At 33.7% G+C, this 22,623-nt stretch overlaps 1 protein-coding gene across 1 annotated transcript in view; it reads right to left on the minus strand.

Annotated features, from left to right (window-relative positions):
• SPAG16 (sperm associated antigen 16) overlaps positions 1 to 22,623 on the minus strand; it is an 818,550-nt gene that overhangs the window by 262,346 nt on the left and 533,581 nt on the right. Inside the window, exon 6 of the mRNA XM_032277663.1 lies at positions 6,650 to 6,776. Coding sequence (XP_032133554.1) covers positions 6,650 to 6,776 — 127 coding nt within the window. The remainder of the gene's footprint in view (positions 1 to 6,649; positions 6,777 to 22,623) is intronic.

A 22,623-nucleotide genomic window follows, 5' to 3' on the forward strand; every position in this document is an offset into this window, starting at 1 on the left:
TAGTCATAGACTTGCATATCCAAAGAGCTACATAATCTGACATCCTTCTGTTTCTCCAGGATCAGTGAGGCCAAAATTCTACTTAAGAACAAAATGGATTTGCATGTACAATAGGGCCACTCAACAGGGAATGAAATAATGGGATTATAAAATAATTCAGTAAGATCACCTGGTCACCCTTTCTTTCTTGTATTTTATCCTCTCCCCTTACAGCTCTGTGTCCAGATGTGGTAGAATGGGCTTGTTCTTAGAAGGAGCATCTTAGTTTGGCTCTGCCTTATGCTCTAGAGATAAAACAAGTTGGCCTTCTCTCTTTCTCTCTCTCTCTCGCTCGCTTGATTTTTTTAGAGATGAGGTCTTATTTGGTCACCCAGGCTGGAGTACAGTGGCAGGATTATAGTTCACTGCAACTTGGGCTCAGGGATCCTCCCACCTCAGCCTCCTGAGTAGCTGGGACCACCGTTGTGCCACATACCTGCCTATTTAAAAAATTTTTTCTTTTGTAGAAATCAAGTCTTACTATGTTGCCCAGTCTAGTTTTGAACTCCTGGCTAAGAGATACTCTTTCCTCAGCCTCCCAAAGTACTCGGATTACAGGTGTGAGCCATCATGGCTGGCCCGGTCCACTTTCTTCTTTTCCTATTTCAGTTTTGAATATTTATTTTTAAGCCGACCATGCCTTAAGTAAAAGACAACAAAGTGCTCTGGAGGTGCTGGCATAATTCAGCCCTAATTCCTTGAATAGGAATGTACACTGGGGTGTAGGGTGGAGTTCTAGCTCCCGGGAGGAACACACAGATAATTAGGATTCCTCTTGCACATAAGACATGTCAGCAACCCGGAAGATAATACTAGGGAGATTCTCTTTAACTTTTTTTTCTTCCAGAGATGATTAATTGAAAAGTAATGTCAATAACAGGATTCTGTGTCTGAGCTTTCAATCAACTATCGCCAAGTGGTCAGTAATGGGACTATTTCAATATTCAAAGTAATTGATTCATTTCTCCTAATAGATGTCATATATCAATATAATGCCAAATACTATTATTAGAATAAGAATCAGAATAATAGAAACTTAAAGATTTTAGTCTCTGGATTTAGACTCTGGATTTGAATTTCAACTCCACATTAAATCAGTTAGGTGACACTAGGCTTATTAATATTTTTGTCTCTCAGTTTGCTCAACTATAAAATAGTTGAAAACTGTGGTAAGAATTAAATAGGTCAATACATGAACCAACCCTGTGGTTCAAAGGACTTTAGTGAAGGACCAGATCCAGAGGTGTGGGTTAATGTTGCTTCACTATGGAGGCAATATTCTTCTGAGCACTGTAACTCAGCAATTTATTTTTATGTAAACAGCAAGATAGTAAATACTTTAGGCAACCCCAGGCATGGTGTCGCCTGCCTGTCTTCCTAGCTTGCATCCAGGAGATCCAGACCAGACTGAACAATATCATAGGACCCCATCTCAAAAAGAAAAAAAAAAGTAAATCTTTTAGGCTTTGCAGGCCATATATCTCTGCTGCAAATATTCAACCTTGCTGTCTTAGTTTGAGAGCAGCCATAGAGAATATGTAAATAAATTGGCGAGGTTGTGTTCCAATAAAGCTTCATATATGAAAAGAGGCGAAGCTGGCCAACACCTGCTTTAGCCACAATCCTTTTGAATTGCAAGGTTTTTGCATTCTTGGTGGGAACACAAATTATTTCTAGGCCTGTCTAAGCTCTTGGGATTTTCTTTCTAACTCTTTAGATTTTTTCTGGCCTCAAGTTTTCATATATCGACTCTTAGCCAGCTGAAGACTGGAGGGGGACTCCGTAGATCTCCAGGGTTCTCTGTGTGTGGCTCATTCCTCCCCTGTGCCCTGTCCTGCAAACTCAAGCTGCCTTGGCCTTCCTGAACTACCCACCGACTCTTCAACTCTGGCAGTCTGCCAAAAGTCCTTCCATCCCTGAGTTGAAACACATAAACTTTCTCCAGGCTGTATTCTGGACAGTCACAGGGCTCGCCTTGTTTACTTTCTCTCTCTCAGGTAGTACTGCTTTTTATTGCCAAATATTACATGCCTGAAAGCCCTTGTTTCCTGCATATACGTACATTTTTGTTTCTTTCAGTTGTTTCTGATTAGGAATAAGTCTGGTTAGTTCAGGTTAGGAATAAATCTGGCTGGTCTCTGTTACTTCATCTTGGCTGGAACTGAAAATCCCTATAGATTTATATCATTTTAAATATAAAAATTCTGAGGCTCCAAAATATTTGAAAATTTTGTCAAGATCATTTTGCTACTAAGTAGTGGAGATAAACATCACAATTTGGGTTTCCAATTTCTAAATGAATGTCTCTCCATTACACTACACTGCTTCTATTAGAGGGAATTAACTACAAATTGCCTTTTGAATAAAAAATGATGAACTGCAGTCTTTTCTAGGAGAAACTGATAAATTAAATTTGAACAAAAGATTCTAGAATTATCATGTCATATCATAAAATACTGGAGGGGGGGTCTGATACATTTTGCACTTTGAATGGAGTCATATTTTCATCTCATTTTAGCATTTGTATTGTGGTTCTGATTGTGGAGACTATGATGTTGGGAAACCGCTCATTTTAATGATCTGATACTGATAATCTTTCTACTGGAAAGTCCCCATCTGGCTCAAACTTCAAATTCTGCATTTTCTTAGGACTTAGGATGTGACTTCTTTGCAAATTTACTGGAATTCGTTTTACAAAGGAGAGCAAAATATTCCTAAACTACATAAACATGGTGAAATGAGAGATGCGGAAAAGTATGTGTATAAATTCTCACAGTTCATTTTTATTACTTTCACTACGCAATTCCATTTAACATTTTCTGAAACAGCAATAAATTTTTGAATGATAAAACATATGGCATTTTGAGTATGCCAAGTCAGAGATACTATTTAGGTAGCATTATATTACCAGGAGGCTCTCTGTTTAATGAGAAAGGGGCACTTATCCCTTTACAAATACTTGGGTTATAAATATATACTATATGTATGTATCTATAAACACAGATAATCTGTGTTTTTCACAAGCAATGTCTTTGATAATAAAACATTATGTAAATAATGCTCCGCCACACACAACTTCTTTTAAATGCATGAGAGGCTGATTTTTTTCAGCAACAGAAAAAGCTAAACTCTAAGTGGTGATTCATATACAGGTATCGTTATATCTTTCCATTGAAAATATGTATGTATATATCATATTACATATATCCTTACTGATTAAGTATTTAAGTAATTTTTAATGTTACATAAAAATGAGGTTTTAATCCTTGTTTCTTTTACTATTTGTGTATTAATATTTAAGCTTTCCCTAGAAGCCTTCCACAGTGGCACACAGCCTCAGGCATCTTTCTTATGCACCAATATGTTGACTATTTTCTCTCATACCTGAAGTGAATGAGTTGACCTCTCAGACTCCTTCAGCACTAGGATAAAACGTGGTAGATGACTATGCTAAGAGTTCTTTATTATAGAATATCGTTGTCCTTTTGAATATCATTATCTACATTAGAACACTGAAAGGCAATTGTCTCCTTCATTATTTCCATCAGGAGAAACAGGTCATGTGCTTAAAGTCTAAAAGGTGCTGAAAATGTGATTAAACCGAAGGGTATGAATTATAGCCTATATTCTTTTTCTCCACCTTTGATTTTTCAACATTTTTGCCAAAGCTACAGCTTAAAAATAATACTGTGTGGTAATCTCTATTTTAAGATAGATAAGGTATTGTTTATTAGTACAGATATACTTTTATAAATCCAAAATACAAATATTTACTTATGAGGTTCATGAGATAATTTTTTTATACATGCAAATTTGAAATCTAAGATTATAGATAACAGCTTCAGCCTTTTTAATGATCTCTCCCTTCCAAATTATTTCTATACTGTTGGATTTGCAGTGATAAAAAATCCCTTATTTATAAAGATCAGTCATTTCATAAGAAAACAGCTCTTTTTAAACAGTATGCCTCATAATCTTGAGATGCCCTTAAATTAAAGTGATCCGAAGAAACTAAATATTATTAGCAACTTTTGTTTGTATAATGGCCACTTAGGGTATTTAATACACTCACATTTCTTATATGAATTATCTCAGACAGGATGCTATTTATAATTCCACATGTGTTACATAACAGTATAATGACATTACCTGTGTGTTTTCAATAGTCCAAGAGCACGGCAGAGACAGCCAAGCGTTGCCTGGCCTCACATTATGTAAGTTGTGGCAAATAACACACTAGGTATATATCACTGCACAGTTTAATTTTGCCACAGAGTTTTGACTAGAAAACACGGTTAGGCATAACATAACTATGTGAGCCCTCAATAAATGTTCATTATTGACAATAGTGTCAATTATACTCTTGCTTTTTTGGAAAATGATTATATCATATAGGCTTCTATTGGCTTGCCACTGAAATAAAGATATATTCAAATGAATGTGTATTTTGAGATTACTAAATCAGATTTAATTTTATTCTCATATTTTCATGATACAATTTTGTTATACTCCTCTTTTAAATAATTTTTTTCCTGAATAAATGCCAATTACAAGAGACCTATGTGCCTCATCCTTATTTCAATTTTGTTTTGCTCTTAATTTGCACTCTACTCTCTTGAGACGAACATTATTTCTGGTACTTAACCTTATGATTTTTACTTCTTCATCCTCTCATTAGACTTTATGTTTGCTTTCCCTAGTGTCTTCAACTTTTGATATATTTCAACGTTTTTAAAATGAAGAGTCATTGAGGACTTGTCCCGTACGGAAGCACAGATTCCTCATTATTCAATGAGAAAATCTTTATGACAGTAATTTCTCACACACATAGAACTAAAATTAATTATGGCAGGTTCCTTAAAGAAATAGTCAAAGGATGGGAAGATCAAGTTGAAATCATATTCCTTCAGACTGATAAAATGTTTTCATTAATAGAGTCCCTCGTTTATACGTGCTGTCTTTGATGCTTTTTGCTGTTCCACTGCTGATTCTTATACTTTTCTTAATATTAGTGTATTACCAAGTATATTTCAGTCATGGAGAAAAGAAAATAAATATGCCGTATCAAGGACCTTAAAATCACACTGATTTGTATAACAGAAGATAGGTACTGATACTTATTTAAAGTCTTATTTATGTGACTATGCAAATAATTTTTGGGCTGGATGACAAGGATGGTAAAAAACAAGTGGCAACATAGTTAATGACAATAAAATATATGGCTATTAATTGTATGGTATTTCAAGGCAACTTTTAACTTCTATTATTAGAAGGTACAGCCAAAAGTTTTGAAATTTCAGAGTTCAAAATTCAAAGACATGAATATTTGAATGCTAGCTGAGGATAACAAGATGGGTTTTAAGGATGTGAAACGTTTATGAAAACCAAGTGAAAGCTGTAAAGCTCCTTTAGAGCTATGGTGTCAATGTACATTTTACATGTGAAGAACTATAAATTTAACTTTAATAGACTTTTGCAGTATAAAATGAAATTCCCATAGTTGGGACTTTTATTTTGAAACATTTTAAAAGAAGCCATTGTTACTAGGTGCTTCATATGCCAATCTGTAATGACAATATAACTTAAAGTTTGTTAAGAAGACAAACTTACCATTTTCTAAATTGCAGATATATAATGACAATATTATGAAACCAGTCCCAAGAAAAACACAGTTATCTTCTGGCTCTAGAATTACTCCTGGCATATTCATACTTTCTGGACTAAAGAATTAATATGGACTATCTTAACAAATAAAATATTTTCTTCATATTTATTCTTTACTTCCTTATCTAAAATCAAAGTTTTTGCTATCTCCACAGCTTTGATTTACCACAAATAATGCTCAAAGATTCAAAATATTCTCAAAACTTAAAATAGTTTAAAACATGTTTCATACTAGCAAAGAAAAACTATATTATTCAATAACACATATACATTATTTAGTAGACTCTCATTAAAGATGCAGATACAACTGTGTTTTTAACCTTATAAATGTACAAATGGAATTCTTGTGTTTCATAAAATCAGCTGCTACACTATTCCTCATCAGCAAGGATAAAATATTGTATCTAATTGCTAATATTTATATCACTGTATAATAAAAGCTAAATATAACAAAATAACATTATAGAATGAAGAGCACATAATTGCAACAATAAGATAAATATTTATTTCAAATTAATTATAAAATCTAGACAGTATGGGGTAACATTAAATTTTTAACACTAAATTATTACATTAAAAATGTTTTGAGTTCATGTTTGCTAATCTTTTGTTCTCTACTCTCAGCTATTTTGCCTTTAGAAATCCAATTTACTTACCTTGGATGGTGATTCTGAGGAACGTAGGCTCAAACATGGCACTACTAACAAACCTGTCACCTAGATTAGTACATATTATCTCCTCTATTATTTCTGACTTTAAATATATGATGAATATAATGCTTTCATATGGCACACTATATATAATGTTAAAATATAATGTAACATATTGTAATATATTAAGAACAGAAATTTACATAGAAATATATACACTGAAGCAGAAACAAAATAGTTTCAAAACAAATATTGTTATTAGCTTAGTCCAAAACATTAGATAAAAATGATCCTACCTGATGAATCAAAATTCACCTCATTGCCAGGACTTGGACCTATATCTATGGACACAATTGGTAACAGCTTCCGAAAGTCCCATAGCTTTGTAACCCCACAGGCATCACAGGATGCTATCATGTGACCCTTAAAAATAGAAGATAAACAAAAAAAATCACTATATATATATACATATATACACACACGCGCACACACACACACACACACACACACACACACACCCTGCATATAAACAAATATTTTTGGTAACCTACAGACAAAATGTAAGTGTTATAATTTTATTACAGCCATAAGATTACATTCCTCTCAACTAAAAAGTGTTGTTAATAACTTTATTTTGGACATCAAATTATTTAAAGTGATATTCTTAATATATGAAATCCTACACTAAGTTTTTGGAGAAAACGTTTCAGGCAAGCATTTTCATTTCAACTATTTTGAAGATGTAACAAAACAAAAACATATACACTCATAATTTGCCTATATATACATATATCACATGTCATACATATGATATGTGTAACACTTAAAAACTGTGAATGTGAGAAAATTATATGCACATTTCAGCTTTTATGCTTACATTTAGCATTCATAATTTATACCTCAAATAGAGAAAAAAAATAAAAACAGAGGTAGGAAGCAAACTGGACACAATGAGAGAAGAATATAATCAGAGCAGGTAGAATAACAGGGACCAAGTGATGTTGATGGCAATAAAATGGTGCCTATTGTAGTCTGCTAGTCGAAATTCTCAAGAAACACAGTTGGGCTTGCTTTGGTAAATGTAGTGGAACAAGGAAGAAGGTAATTGGATAAAAGGGATAGAAAATGGAAGGGCAGATGGTTTGAAGTGACATGGCAACAGAAGGTAGGGAAAAGATACTTTTCCAGCATAGTAGTAGCAGCCCAGGCTCATCAGTTCGGAACCCAGGGTCTGTCTACATGCCTCCTGCTGGTCTCTCAGGAAATGTTTATTGAGCATCTACTTTAGGACAGGAAATGGGGATATGCTGGTGAATAAATGGGGTTTCTGCTCCCCAACAACTCATAATCTTTGTTCATTCTCATCATTCTGATCATTTAATTTCTTCATCCTCTCACAAACTGAATGAGTATTGGTCACATTAAAATGATCAATTATGTTTATAATAAATCAATATACTGTTTCCAATCTGATGTACAGTTTCCCTTTCAGCTGCAATTCAAATCTTTTAACGTCAACTTAAAAACCATCCTCTCATTTTCTCCCTACAATTTTTAATATGTTAAATAACTTAATTATCATATAATTTTCCTTATCATTTTTGAATTAGCTCACATATTTTCTCTTACTCCTGAATTCTTTCTGTAAAATAAAAGTACATCCTGTTTTACAGTTTAAGCAGATTCATTGTTTTTCTCTAAACACACCAGTAAGGCAATGAATGCAATTAGTTTCAAAATTCTATAACTGTTGCCACTGGAACAGTAATACAACAGCCTTGTCCCAATCTAATAAATGAGATGCTTAATATTTTTTATGACTTAAAAGGAACATGGAGAACTTGGACTGTCCTCAAATACGTAAACATGTATTATAAAAATTGTGAGGAATCAGTGAATTTCATTTCAGAAAAGGAAAAAACAGTTCTCAGTATTAACATGGAATATTAATGTTAGAAATTAGAAAGTATTCCCTCCAAATACAAGGGCTCTCAATTATCTTACAGAAGTCAGAGAATGGAAATTTATTTCAATTTGAGAAACTCTAGAGTAGATAGGTTTTCACCGGAATTTAATTTGTATGCACCTGACACTGCAAGCAGGTGATGGACTTGATGTTCTTTTTTTTTGTCTGGAGTCTGTGAATTAAAAAAGATTGTAAAGTATGTTTTATCCCACTGAATATTAAAATTTGAGGAAGTATACTTAAAATAAAAAATAGTTTCATTATTTTTATTGGTTGAAAATGAATAGGTAAACAGTTTTGATATTTTTTCATTTAATACTTAAAACTTTTATTGCTGTCAGATCATATTATCAAGCTCAATAGTTAGATAATATGAAACTAAGTCAATATTTATTAAATCCTTTTAATGATCCAGGTACTGTGCTAAGTGCTTCATTAATAAACTAGTACATAACAAATTTAAGCAATTTTGAATAACTAACATCCTTTAGTTAGAGTTTTCCCATTGCCTTAGAAACTTAAAAGCCATGACAAAGTATGTAATATGGTAAAATGAATATAATAATGTTTTAAGTAATAAATTTGTGTTCAGATTTAATAACTGAAAGATATTTGGTAATGGAAGAACAGCTTAGCTATATATCTAGTTAGCTAGTGAGGCAGATGTAGTGCCTATTACAGTGTTTGGAGCATAGGAGAGCTCAAAAAAATATCTGTTGAGCTGATAGATGAGTAATGCTTCCTCAAAGCTTACCTAAAAGTTTTATTTTGGTCCAGTCCTTCCAAAGCAGTCTTGAGGTAAATTTTAATTCTAACCCTGATGGTTGTGAATCACTTACAAGACAGAAAGCAATAGAAGAGACAGAGAATCTAGAACAGATACTTAGAATATTCGAATGCTCTGTATCCTTGTTATTTCTCTCAATTCAAGAAAATTGGAGGGCCATCTGTCAATCTCCTTCCTTGAGACAGAAGAAACTAGAATGCTGTTAATCCAAACTGTGTAGTGTGAGTTTTGAGGGATGTAAAGACAAAGAGATGTGGGAAGGAGATTAGTTGACAACCTGGGAAAAAACATTTTATATACAATTTATGACAGTCAAGCTATAGGTAGGCATTTAACCTAAATTAATAAATATTTCAAAGAAAACGTTTTTAAAGATAGGTGAGATTTCATTGACGATCTCAATGAGAGTCAAGACTCAAGAGGTTTGGAATCTCTAAAATGCAATTCTGGTTGTCATTGATAGTAGTACTACTGATCCTGAGGACGGGAAGGTACTGAAGGTGGATGTGCAGAAAGCTCTCAAAGAGTTCAGATTGAGCTCTATGATTGCTTTTGTAACACTGAATCTCCAGCACCCAGTATAGTTCCCGCTACATGTTAGGCATTTGGTCTTTGCATAAACAATCGAATGAATGAGTATAAAGGGAATAAAGAGTAATCAATGCTGACTCTGTATGATTTAAAATAATTCATTTTAGTTGATGACAGTTGGCCTCTGGTCTCCACAGATTTTGTAACTCCTTGATAAGTTCTCAGTGTGTATCTGTTTCTACATAATCAGTATAGTCATGATAATAATCGTTCTCTACCTCTCTGTAGCTAGAAATTTAGAGTAGTTGAAATCTGTAGGAATGTACGTCTGAGGGCCAAAACTATGACATATTTGGAGCAATTCTTAAATGGATTAACAAGTTGTAATACAGTTTGGTGAATGTATTGCACTGACACTGTACATTGTGCTCTATCCATCCCTATTAAATGTTATTTTCTCTCCTTTAAAAAATAAAATAAAATAATTCATTTAAAAATACAGAAATATTAACTGAGTTGAAGCTCAAAAAAAACTGTTTTGTGGTCACAAGACTCAAATGAGTTAAATAATGCCAGTAGAATTTAGCAAAGTAAACAAAGGGCACAGTTGAGATGAAAACGAATAGTCATCACTCCTAATTGCCTCTGTTAAGTCTCCCACCAACAAATTAAAGATCCTATAATGAGAAAAACCATATAGACATGAAGTTAATAATAAATTAGAGAGTAGAGGAACATAAGATCAATCTAGCTTCATCTAGGCAGCTGCTAATTTATCAGAGAAAAATTTAGTAATAGGTATCAAGGATCACAAAAATGTTCAAACTTTTGAAACTTCTAACATTACTTCTGAACTTTGTCATAAATTAAAGAAAAATGTATTATGAAAAACTAATGTAGCATTATTTATAATTAATGGAAACAAGTGAAATTTGTAATGATAATCTAATAGGGAAGAAATAAACCTTAGGCTATTGTGGATTCAGACACCTGCTTGAGGCAACTTGTACACAAACTTGGAATCAACAGCTGCAGAGAGACAAGCAGACTGAACTATTATCTCTCTGCACAGAGGTTCCAAATATTTATATATGGTAAAACAAAGAAAGAAAAGAAGAAAACTGGAATGCTAATGAGGCCATTAATAATTTAAATAATTAAAATACTATTTTATAAACCAATAGTATTCCTTAATACAAACATATCTGATGGCTTTGTGTAATTTTTTTACCAAATGTTTCAAACTTGGGCATTATCATAACTTTTAGGATTACAGGGCCATTTCTCTGATAGGTTAAGAAATATTATGTAGTAATGTAATTTTATATGAAAGTCCCTATGTATTTATATTGCATCTCTAGAAGAAATAGGATGTTAATCTATTTTGGAAGACTCAGGTCCAATTTAATTGTACTTTGAGACTTCATCCTGATGAATCAGCTAAGTAGTTTCTTGGTTCAATTTGCTGGGTTTTATATACATATATATTACATATAATTACGTTTTTCTTTGGAAAGTTGATTTACTGAATAATAAAAACATTTTAGGCCCAGGACATTGCTTCCTTTCTACAATGGTTCCTCAAGGCTGAACAATAGGATATATATAACATTCTCCTTTCAAAGTGTTATACTGCATACTATAAAAATTAAATGAATGATTTTACATCAACTCTGTATATGTGAGAATGCTGTGAACACTAAGTGAAAGAACTTTGTTTTGTTAGCAGTACATGCTAGTGACCTAGAATAAAATATAGTTCAGGTTCATTAGATAATTGTAGAATGAGTAAATGAATACCTTAGATAAATAATTATAAAGTTGTTAAAATAACAATTACAGAACCAATGTAAAACGTGGAAAAATTTATGCCAAATTGTGGTTACATTAATTAAAAGTATATAACATAAACGTACAATGATTAAATGGGGACTTACATTTATCATTTATAAAAAACTATTTTGTATTTTTATAATCCTTTAATACTTTAAATGTAAATAATACAAATAATTAAATTCCTCAAAGATAACAGTTATCATTGACAAACATATTACTATTTATTTCATGATACTTTGATTTATTTTGTTTTACTTCACTTTTTATTTTTGAGATAGACTCTTGTTCCGTTGGCCAGGGTGGAGTGCAGTTCAATATTATAATCTCAAACTCCTCGGCTCAGGTGATCCTCCCACATCATCCTCTCGAGTAGCTGAGACTACAGATGCTTATCAAAGCCCCAAGCTAATTTCTAAATTTTTTTAGAGGCAGGGTCTTGCTATGTTGCTCAGGCCAGTCTCAAACTTGTGGCCTCATGTGATCCTCCCACCTTGGCCTGCCAAAGTGCTAAGATTACAAGCATGAGCCACTGTGCCCAGTCTCATTTAAAATATGTCAATGGGATAAGTACTGATACTGGGAATAAGAGGGTACTAAATGTGTTTGCATGGAAAGCTCTCAAAGAAGTTTCCATTTAGGTCTGGAGCTCTTTCTGTAACAATGAATCTCTAGCACTCAGCACAGTTCCTGCTACATGTTAGTTATTTGATTTTAAATCACTAATTGAATGAATAAATATAAAGAAAATAGAGAGTATTCAAAATTGATTGTCTGTAATTTAAAAGGATTTTTTTCAAAACCAAATTTAAATGAACTAAAACTCAGAAAAAAAATGTTTTTGTGATCATAAGACTCAAAACGTACATTTGTATAATACTTTATAGCTTACCTTATAACATATCTGCAAATAATGTCACAGCTGATTCTCACAACTACATGATGAGTCAAACTATGATTCTACCTCATAATATAAAACTAAATATATTCTAGAAGAATTAAATAACTTAAGGAAGGACTCTGAGTCAAGAGGATCTTAAAACACAACGACAGAATGAGGCAATTAAAAACTAGCAATAGCTAACACTAATTGGGTAATTACTATGTGTCACTCAGAGTTACAAGCATTTGTATACACATACATACATATAACAGGTAATCCAAAAAAAAAAAAAAAGAAAAACCCAAAACTATGATGGAATAGGTAATCGCCTCCATTTTATGGATGAGGAAATTAAACCACAGATACCTTAATTAACTTGTCTACAGTTCCCAAAGTTAAAAATGAAATAGCATAATTTAAAGTTGTTTGGCTTTAGAGTCACTAAGCTATACTATGTCTCAAAGACAGAGTGGGGCTAAAAAATGACTTTTAAAAGTATAAAGCTTTGAAGAGTTTGAGAACAGGATAATAGGCATACTATACACTAAGTAAAAACAGAACAGAAACACAAGATAGAGAATAGGGATGAAAACATAGGCTCTTGGCTCTGGGTTTGGAAGCAGACTGGTCATTCAGCTCATATGGGACAATAACAGAGACTGAAAGAGCTTTGTGTCAGATGGAAGATAAACATCAACTTACTGTTAAAACCATGGCCGGTGTAAGATTTCCTGACAAAATGAAGCTGACAAAAGTTGCTGGCCAATGCTGTTTGAAGCCACAATTTTTGTGAATCTATAAGTTTAAGGACTCTAGACTTAATACACAGTCTCACAACCTGGACCTGTACTAAGTAGCACACTCAGCAACTAAATCTTTGGTTTCAAAACCAAAGGACAGGTTTCCTCTATCATAAATGTAAAGCCTATCCTAGGACACCCTGGAGCTAGTGGTCTGGGAGGCATGGGACAAAGGAGATAGCTACAATACTGAAAGTCATGGAAGTGGAAGCATAAAGAAAGAGCAAGAGAAATAAAGGGAGTTTAAGGAGAGAATCAGACTTTTACTTACTCAAAAGAAGCTACCAAAAAATTTCCATAAAGTGCAAAGAGATCTAAAGCTAATACAGTCAGAAATTAGAAAATAAAATTGATGATCTGTATAGATTAAAATTATGAAAGACTGAAAAAGATTTTAAAGCATGAGTTTCAAAGATTTGAATAAAAAGGTAAAACTCATAAAAAAAAAAAGAGAGAAAGAAATGAAACAAACACAGTCTAAAATGCCTTGAGAAAACCAAGAGAACTAAAATGTTAGTCATTGAAGAAACAGAGCTTTATAGATAGGACGTATGCTATTCTGGACAAAGTTGAAAAGAAAGTTAGTGGAGTGGAATATTACAATCTGGAAAATTTAGCTAGATTGTTGACACAGAGATTAAAAGATAAAAGCATGTAAACAATTAAGAGACTTGAGGGTGGGGGGTTATGTATTCTAATATATGTTCTATAAGCATTACAAAAGAAGATAATGTAAAGACAGTCAACAGCAGCATCCAAAGGTGTAACAGCTGAAACTTTTCCAGAACTGAAGAAAAATATGACATTAAGACCAATATTGCCCTAGAAATTGAGCATAATACATAAAAATAAAACCAAAACTAAACAAAGTGTAATAAAAAATGTGGGATACTATGGACAAAGAGAAATTTATCTACAAGTGAAAAATTACAGATAAACTATTTAAAAGATTTTAAAGACATTTCGGTTGATTTTTAAAGTAGATATTAGAACCAGTGGGATAATATCCTCATTGTACTGGGGGAAAAAACCTCAACCAAAAATTGTATGCTTACTTAAACATCACTTCGGATTGAATGCACTTTCATTCAATGACTAAAAATGTTGTTAAATTTAAATATCTGATGGAAAGAAGTATTAATGTTTGTATTTCACTGTAAAAGAGTAAAATCCTAAATATAGTATGGGTCAAAATATATAATGGTGAGCACAAATATTTAAAAATTCAGTAATTTTTAATCAAAGTTAACTGTTGACTATAAAAGACAAAATGCTGAATCCAAACACTAACTCTAATCCTAACCCTAACCTAATCTAAATCTTATCCTCATTAAACAAAATTCAGGAAATAAGCTAAAAAGAAGCAAATACCACAAGATTAACAGAAAATAAAAGTTACAGCAACACCAATCCAGAAATCTCTCTCTCACACACACACACACACACACACACACACACACACACACACACACAAATGGGATATACTTAACAACTAAAAGTAAGAAACAACTAAAATGGCTTTAAAAAAACAATACGACTATGTGCAAGTTACAAGAGAAACGTTAAAAACAAGCAGAAACAATAACAAAATTCCTCAAATATTCAAGAGTGAAAATAAAGGAATAAAATTATTAAATACCAATTTCTAAGAAGCTGATCGAATAATGTCAGTGTCAGAAAAAATAACTACAGTAAAAAAAACTTACTAGAGTCTATTACTAAAGAATAATAAAGGGAATACTCAAGCCACAAGGTGTAACTAATAAATTTATATGTAAAGACAAATGAAGTTTTAAAATATTTTAAAAGTTATCATGAGCATAAAAATAAATTATTGTTTTCCCAAATGGTGGGGAAGATCATAATACAAGTCCATCAGAATGATAGATAATGCAAAAAAGGAAATCTATACAACATTTAACCATCCCTTCAAAAAATAAAGCTTGATCCAAAACAGAAATTGGTGTTTACCAAATATATAATATAATCAAGTATATGTGAAGTATGTGATAAGCCACAAAATAAGTTTGAAGAAATGACGAAGAAGTGGTATCATCGCCACATTTTATTACAATGATGCAATTAGAAACTAAAAATTACACCAAAGCTTTAAAATAAAGTTTGGAAGCTAAAAGAAAAAAAAAAAAAAGACACACAATGTAAATTACAAGTTTGGAACTGGTGACAAACAAAAATAAAAGGAAACTCTGCAAAATATGTGAAGAGATTTATTCTGAGTCCATGTGAGTCATAACGCGCTGGGGAAACACACTCTCAGAAATCTTGTAAAAGTGTGCCCGAAGCAATCGGGTTACAGGTTGGTTTTATACATTTCAGGGAGACAGAAATTTCAGGTAAAATAATAAATCAGTACATGGGAGATGTACATTGGTTTGGCCCAAGATGGCAGGACATCTTCAAGTAGGGGCTTACAGCTCACAGGTGGGTTTTCTGATTCTTTAGTTGGCAATTGGTTGAAAGAGTTCAGCCTTCTCTAAATACTTGGAGTCAATAGAAACTAATGATTAGGTTAAGATAAAGGTTCTATTAGTTGTCATGTGATGCCATGCTAAAGTCATGTTGGAAAGTAAACCACAACATACTGGGTCAAAAAAGCCCTGTTTAACAAGATGTTATGGCTTGTAGACTTGACTTTACCCAGGCTGTTTGAAAGGAATTTGAGCAGGAAGAAAAGCTCAGAGTTCAGTGCTCAGAATTCATCCAAAAGAAGGAATTTTTATTATATTTGTGGAGGGAAGCTGAAGCCATCATTAATGAAATTTTATAATTTCAGATGCATATTATAAAAAGAGAAAATTAAAATAAATAGATTAAAATTCAATTGAAGATGTTCTGTTCTACAGAAGAAATAGAAAAGGTAGAAATAATATATGTTGGAGGAGAAGCAAAATTAAACAAAGTTGTAAAAATAATGAAAAGAGATAACATCAACAGAAGCAAAAGCTGATATTTGAAAAGAATATATAGACAGAAAAATTGAAAGGTTTGTCAAAAACAGGCAAAAATAATCACAAAGATTAAAGTCGTAATTAAGCACCATCAGGGAAAAGGGGATAATTAAAAATATGGTAGAGATTAAAGAAATCACATCGAATGCTATGAAGGACTTAATTGTGAATTCTTCAGCAAAATGGCATTTTCAGGACAAAATAAATTTAAAAATCAACTGGCTATAAACTTTGAAAAAACTATCTGAAATATAACAAAAAGCATCAAAAGAAATGAAGAGGAAAACCACTAAGACAATATAAAAACTGCTCATGAAATGAGACCTAGACAGAAGAATGATTAAACACCTGAAAACCTTTTCAGCGGCCCTAGGACTATATTTTAGTGAAACAAATTCAAACTGTGGTTTATTTGGAGTAGCTCCACTTAGCTTGGTTACCTAGCCCAAGATCACTCCAGTGGTAATATGTTTGCTATCTCACTTTTTTTTGAAGAACTGCCTCTCATTTCCTGCACTGTAGCTGGTACCCTCATAGAAACTCATCTCTCTGGATGGAGCTATTATTTAAGGGGTAGGAATCTGGCTCAGGTAGGAGCAATAAGATTCCTTCCCTGTATTTTCCAAACTAATGTTGAGAGAGGTAAGTTATTTCCTCTCTGATTAAAGGGTTTCAGACAATGTGTAATATACACAGTAATCTGTAATCTTCCTTCTGATGCTCAGGTCTAGCACAACAAAGAAAATAGTAAGAGTAAGACCATTCAAGAAGTCAGGTGGTCTTTGAGTTTTGGCTCCTGTCAAGTCTAAATGCCAGTTGTCACCTGCTCCATCTGAAGTATAGGTTTATGAGCTGAAGGAGTAAAAGATGCATCATCCTCAAATATGCAAAATTGGTATACTGATTATTTTGATATGAAAACATTGGAGAAATTAGAGTTTCAGAAAAATAATGGCTGAATTGTCTTTCCTGCAGACCACAAGCCTTAAATATTCTTTTGCAAGAGGTGCTTTCCCAGTACCAGGACATGAGGGCTTAGTCTTGCAATAGGCATGAATAAATAATCTCCCCCAGATAGCCCTTATCTTCCACTAGCTTTACATCTCCCATAGATCTCCTAGTGTCTCCTCTAGAATTTATTACCCTAGCCATATCCCCTTGTTCTGTAATTTCTTTACCAATTTATTGTTTTTTTTTGTCTAAAATATATAAAAGCATTTTCCTTTGGCCATTCCTTTGGACTTTGCTCTCTGATAAAAATTCTCATGTAAATATAAAACTAATAAAAGTTGTGTGCTTTTCTCCTGTTACATCATTCGGTTCCTGGACCAGCCAAAGAGCCCATATAAGAATAAAAAGCGGATGGAGGTGATCTATTCCTCCTCCACAGAGCCCATGAACACCCTACTTTTTCTTAAATTAGTTTGATTTGGGGTTTTTCAATTAGCATATCCTGTTGTTTTCTATCAAATTAGACTAGATTTTTAATGACAGCATTGATGTTGATAAAAGTGCAATACGATCAGACTTGTATTCCTGGTGGGTGCAGTAACTGATAGCTAAAATTAACAGGTTTTTTTGCCAGGACACATGCTCAATATTTATAGGATAACTTTTTATGTGCATCAATTCTATTTTACAGATGAGGAAAATAAGGTTTAAAGAAGTAAAGTGACTTCCCTACAATTACCTAGTTAGAATGATTTGGAGCATGGATTCAAGCCCATGTATGGTTGACTTCAGAGTCCAAGATTTTATCCATTGTGCTACATTCTATTTTTTCAAAACAGGTATATCACAAAAGCCTAAAAATATTGAAACTACTTCCCCATTAGAATACATTAAATAGTCGATAACTAACATAAATATTTGTCACATAGATGTTCCTCACACTATTATTTATAAGCTAAAACTGTAGAAACATAGAAAATTATCAATATATAATATATATATAACTATAACATATATAATTATATAACTAAACTATTATTTTAACTATTGTAATGGCATTGCCAAAGATTATTAACCCCCAAAAATACATATGTAGTTCAATGAAAATAGCAGGAAGCAAAATTGTCTATACTATATGTATACACAAAGCATATGCTGAAAATAAATCAGAAATGATTATCTTTAGGTAGTAAGCTGATGCACACTAATTGTGTTTGTTCTTTTCCATTTAAATTAGATTTCATGAAATTAGCGTACATTAATTTTTAACATCAGAAAAATATTTTTGAATAAAGAAATAATGAAATTAAAACATCACACACACTACCTGTCAAGCGATCTAATTTTTATTTTCTAAAATTCTGCTATGCAAAATGGGCAAGAAAGAGGGGTCATCAAGCAAATGGCAGAGACATTAAGCCTGGGAAACATCAGCTGCCTTCAATATGTGAAGGTAATGACCTGCAACTTGGTATTAAGGTATAACTATAATAAAATGTTTAGGCTCATTAGGAGGAAAATTAGTATTTCAAACATTTTTAGTACTGATACATTAGCATGTCTCTTAGGACAGGCCTATGCAGCATTAAGCAATAGCTCATTACACCATTTACTCAGTACCGTAATGGCACAAATAAAGCAAAGAAATTATGGAATTAGAATGGAAAGAGAAGGTAAGATTTGGCAATGCTTAGAAAGTTCAAGTCTAAAGATGGAGGAAATACAGAGCATTGGAAAGATGTGGGCAAGTTTGTAATTTTTGGTGTATACTTTTTTCCTATGCCATCATCAATCTGTTAGGCATTAACAACTATTGTATCACCAATTGTATCACCATGGATGTGAAAGCTGGAAATCTCAAAAATAATTACCAAGCAGCTGAAGTATACAGTACAGCACTACATCAACACAATAACTTTTACAAAGTGATTTCTATATATTATCTCTATGATTAGGTACCTGTATGACTCCTTGTTACAAGCAAGATAACTAAGGCTTATGTTATTAAACTTGCCCAAAGTCATTTGGTTAGCAAAACACAGGCTTGGAATTCAAAACCTGGTGCTATGGTTTGGATACCGTGAGTGTGTGGCCCCACTAAGTCTCATGTTGAAATATGATCCCCAATGTTAGAGTAGGGCATGGTGAGAGATTTTTGGGTCATAGGGGTGGCTCACTCATGAACGATTTGGTATCATTCTTGTAGTGAGTGAGTTCTTATTCTATCAGTTTCTGTGAGAGCTTTTTGTTAAAACCAGCCTGACACCACCCCCTCTCTCTTCCTCTCTTTCGAAATGTGACCTCTACACTTCCTTTCTTTACCTGCCGGCTCCTCTTTCTCTTCTGCCATCAGTGGAAGCTCCCTGAAACTCTTATCAAAAGCAGAGAACAGCACCACATACTTCTTGTACAACATGCAGAACTGTGAGCCACCTAAACCTCTTTTCTTTATAAATTGCCCAGCCTCTGGTATTCCTGCAATCGGCTCACTGTAGAAGCATGGTGCCAGCATCTGCTTCCTGTAAGGGCTCCAGGCTGCTTCTGTTCATGGCAGAAGGAAAGGGAGCCAGTGTGTGCAGAGATCACATGGCAAGATAGAAAAGCAAGTGAGAAAGAGAGCACCAGGCTATTTTTAACAACCAGCTCTTGTGGGAAATAATGGAGTGGGGACTCACTCATTTCCCCACCCCATGGGAGATCTGTTCTCCTGTGACCCAAATACTTCTTACTAGGTCTCACCTTCCAATACCATTACACTGGGAATTAAATCTCAACATGAGATTTGGAGAGGTCAGACATTCAAACTATAGCACCCATGAAACCACATGCATGTTTATTTTTGAGGTAAAACACAACAAAATAGCTAATAGAGATTTAAGAGCATAACAACAAGTACCATATGTATTAACAAAGAACAAATTGAGCAACGAGGTGTTTAAATTGACAAGGCAGAAGAGTAACTAGAAATAAAGACAATGTATACAAAGCAACTAATATTTGCTGAACTGTACTGTGACCCTGGCTTGGACCAAGAGGAAGAAAAACAATGAATATAAGCCCTCAAAGAGCTTCTGATTGATTGTGAGAGAGAGAGGAGTGACTAGGCAATTACAATAGAAGAGTTAAATGCTAGAAGTAAGTAAAGTATTGTTTCTAATACAAATCGATCACCTAATTCAAGACTGTAGAATCTAGGAAAGTATCTTCTAGGAGCGGAGCCCTAGGATAAATTCATCAGGTGAATACAGCTTTCTGGAAATGTAATGTTTTAGATTAAGATTACAGACAAATATTAGTGAAAAGGAGGCAGGAAAGCATCATTTTTATTGAAAATGGCACAATGTCAGAGCATAAAGCAGAAATTAACATACTACTCCATGGGGAATGTGGTGAATTTATGATGAGATTAACAATGTGTAAAAATTCCAAAGTTTCTGGAGCTCACACTGAGGAATGCAAATTTTACATATGATGTAAAAAAGTTCTTGTGTTTTGTACATAAATATTGACATGTTAAAGGGAATTTAATAATACCATTTTAACTTACTGAGACTACTGCTGAAGGCAGTATTAAGATGGTATTATTATGTGCAAAATTGTGTCTCTGAGATCCTGAAGAACAAGTGAAGATTGCTTTCTTGTGGTATTCAAGTTTGTGATAAGAAGTTGAATTTGGGCAAATTTGTCTCAACCTGTAGAAAACCTATCCTTTCATTCACCAATCAAACATGTATGGAGCCTGCAAGGGTTAGGCACAGTTTGACGTGGTGGACAAGCCTCATGGAACGTGTATGCTTCTGTAAAGAAATATACAATATATTAAATACATCAGTAAAATATGTGGTATATTAATGGTAAGAGCTATGGAGAATTTTTTAAAATGTAGTCAAGGAATGTTTGGCAGACAGGGTGTTGAAATATAAATAGCTTGTCAAGACTAGGAATATGTGACCTGTGAATTAAGACCAGATGGATTTGTGGGGTCAAGTTGTGCTATGAGAATGAAAAGTGATTCAGGAAGAGGAAAGAACAAGATCAAGGACACTGAGGCAGAAGCACTAGAAATAAATAGGCGAGTGCAAACTTCAAAGTCTTTTCATATATGAAATCAGGAAAGAACGGGTGCTATATGTTGAACTGATTCAAAAAGCTTGTATTTGGAAATCAGTCAGAAACTATGAGTCATCATTAAGTTCTGACTCCTGGAAGCACAAAGAGATATTCCCATGATTTCAACTATAATTAAGATGTTTGTGACTCTTAAATTTACATCTCCAATTCACAAGTCTCTTAAATTCCAGGTCTTTATTTCCAACTACCCATAGGATATCTCATTTGGAAGTTCCACACATATCTCAATGTCACCCTGCTCAAAGCCAAATTAATCTTTTCCTCAACTTGAGCCTTCTGCTGCACTTTCCATTTTAATAAAAGGATCCACACCCAAGGCAATCATCAGAGCTTGTTATCTCATTCTCCATCTCTCTCCTTTCCAATTCTATTCAGTTAAAATTTGCCTCCAAAAATCCTTTATTTTAGCCTGTCATCACCTCACACTGGGACACATGCAGTGAACTTCAGCCCTCTATATTTGCAGCCCATTTTATTATATCTTTTGATTTATTTTATTTTATTATTATTTTTGAGACAGAGTCTTGCTCTGTCACCCAGGCTGGAGTGCAGTGGTGTGATCTCGGCTGATTGCCATCTCTGCCTCCTGGGTTCAAGTGATTCTCCTGCCTCAGCCTCCCAAGTAGCAGGGATTACAGGCACGCACCACCACACCCGGCTAATTTTTGTATTTTCGGTAGAGAATTTTTGCCATGTTGGCCAGGCTCGTCCTGAACTTCTGACCTGCAGTGATCGGCCTGCCTCGGCCTCCCAAAGTGCACAGGTATAAGCCACTGCACCCGGCCTTTGCAGGCCATTTTTACAGCAAAGATTGTCAAATAGAGGTCATTTCTTTTCCCTGAAGACATCTGGCAATGCCTAGAGACATCTTTGATTTTACAACTGGAATGTGCCACTGGGATTCAGTTAATGGAGGCCAGGGATGCTGATAAAAGTCTTAAAATGCACTAAATCGCCCCCACCTCTAACAGGAAACTACCAGTCCAAAAAATCAATATTGCCAAACCCTGCTCTATACTAATGGCCGTCATTTGTAAATGCAAATTTGAGACTCTCAAATGCAAATTTGACCTGCCTCCTTCCTACCTATCATCTTCCTTAAATTTTTCCATATGTTATTCTATTGGCCATTCCTCAAATACACCAAGTCCTTACGTGTATTTCTTCTTACTTTTTCCACTGACCAGAACACTCATTCCTTATTTATTTTTCTGGTAAATATCAACCGTTCTTCAAACTTGGCTCAAACACAACTTCTTCTAAAGTCCTCTAAGTGACACAATGTATTCCTTCTCTTGCTCCTATAAATCCATGTTACAAAACTTACACACAAAACTGCAATATCTTTATATATATATATATATATATATATATATATATATATACACACACACACACACACACACACACACACACACG

Source organism: Sapajus apella, unplaced genomic scaffold (genome assembly GCF_009761245.1).
Source record: "Sapajus apella isolate SASKATOON/1434 unplaced genomic scaffold, GSC_monkey_1.0 scaffold10, whole genome shotgun sequence".
Lineage (NCBI taxonomy): Eukaryota > Metazoa > Chordata > Mammalia > Primates > Cebidae > Sapajus > Sapajus apella.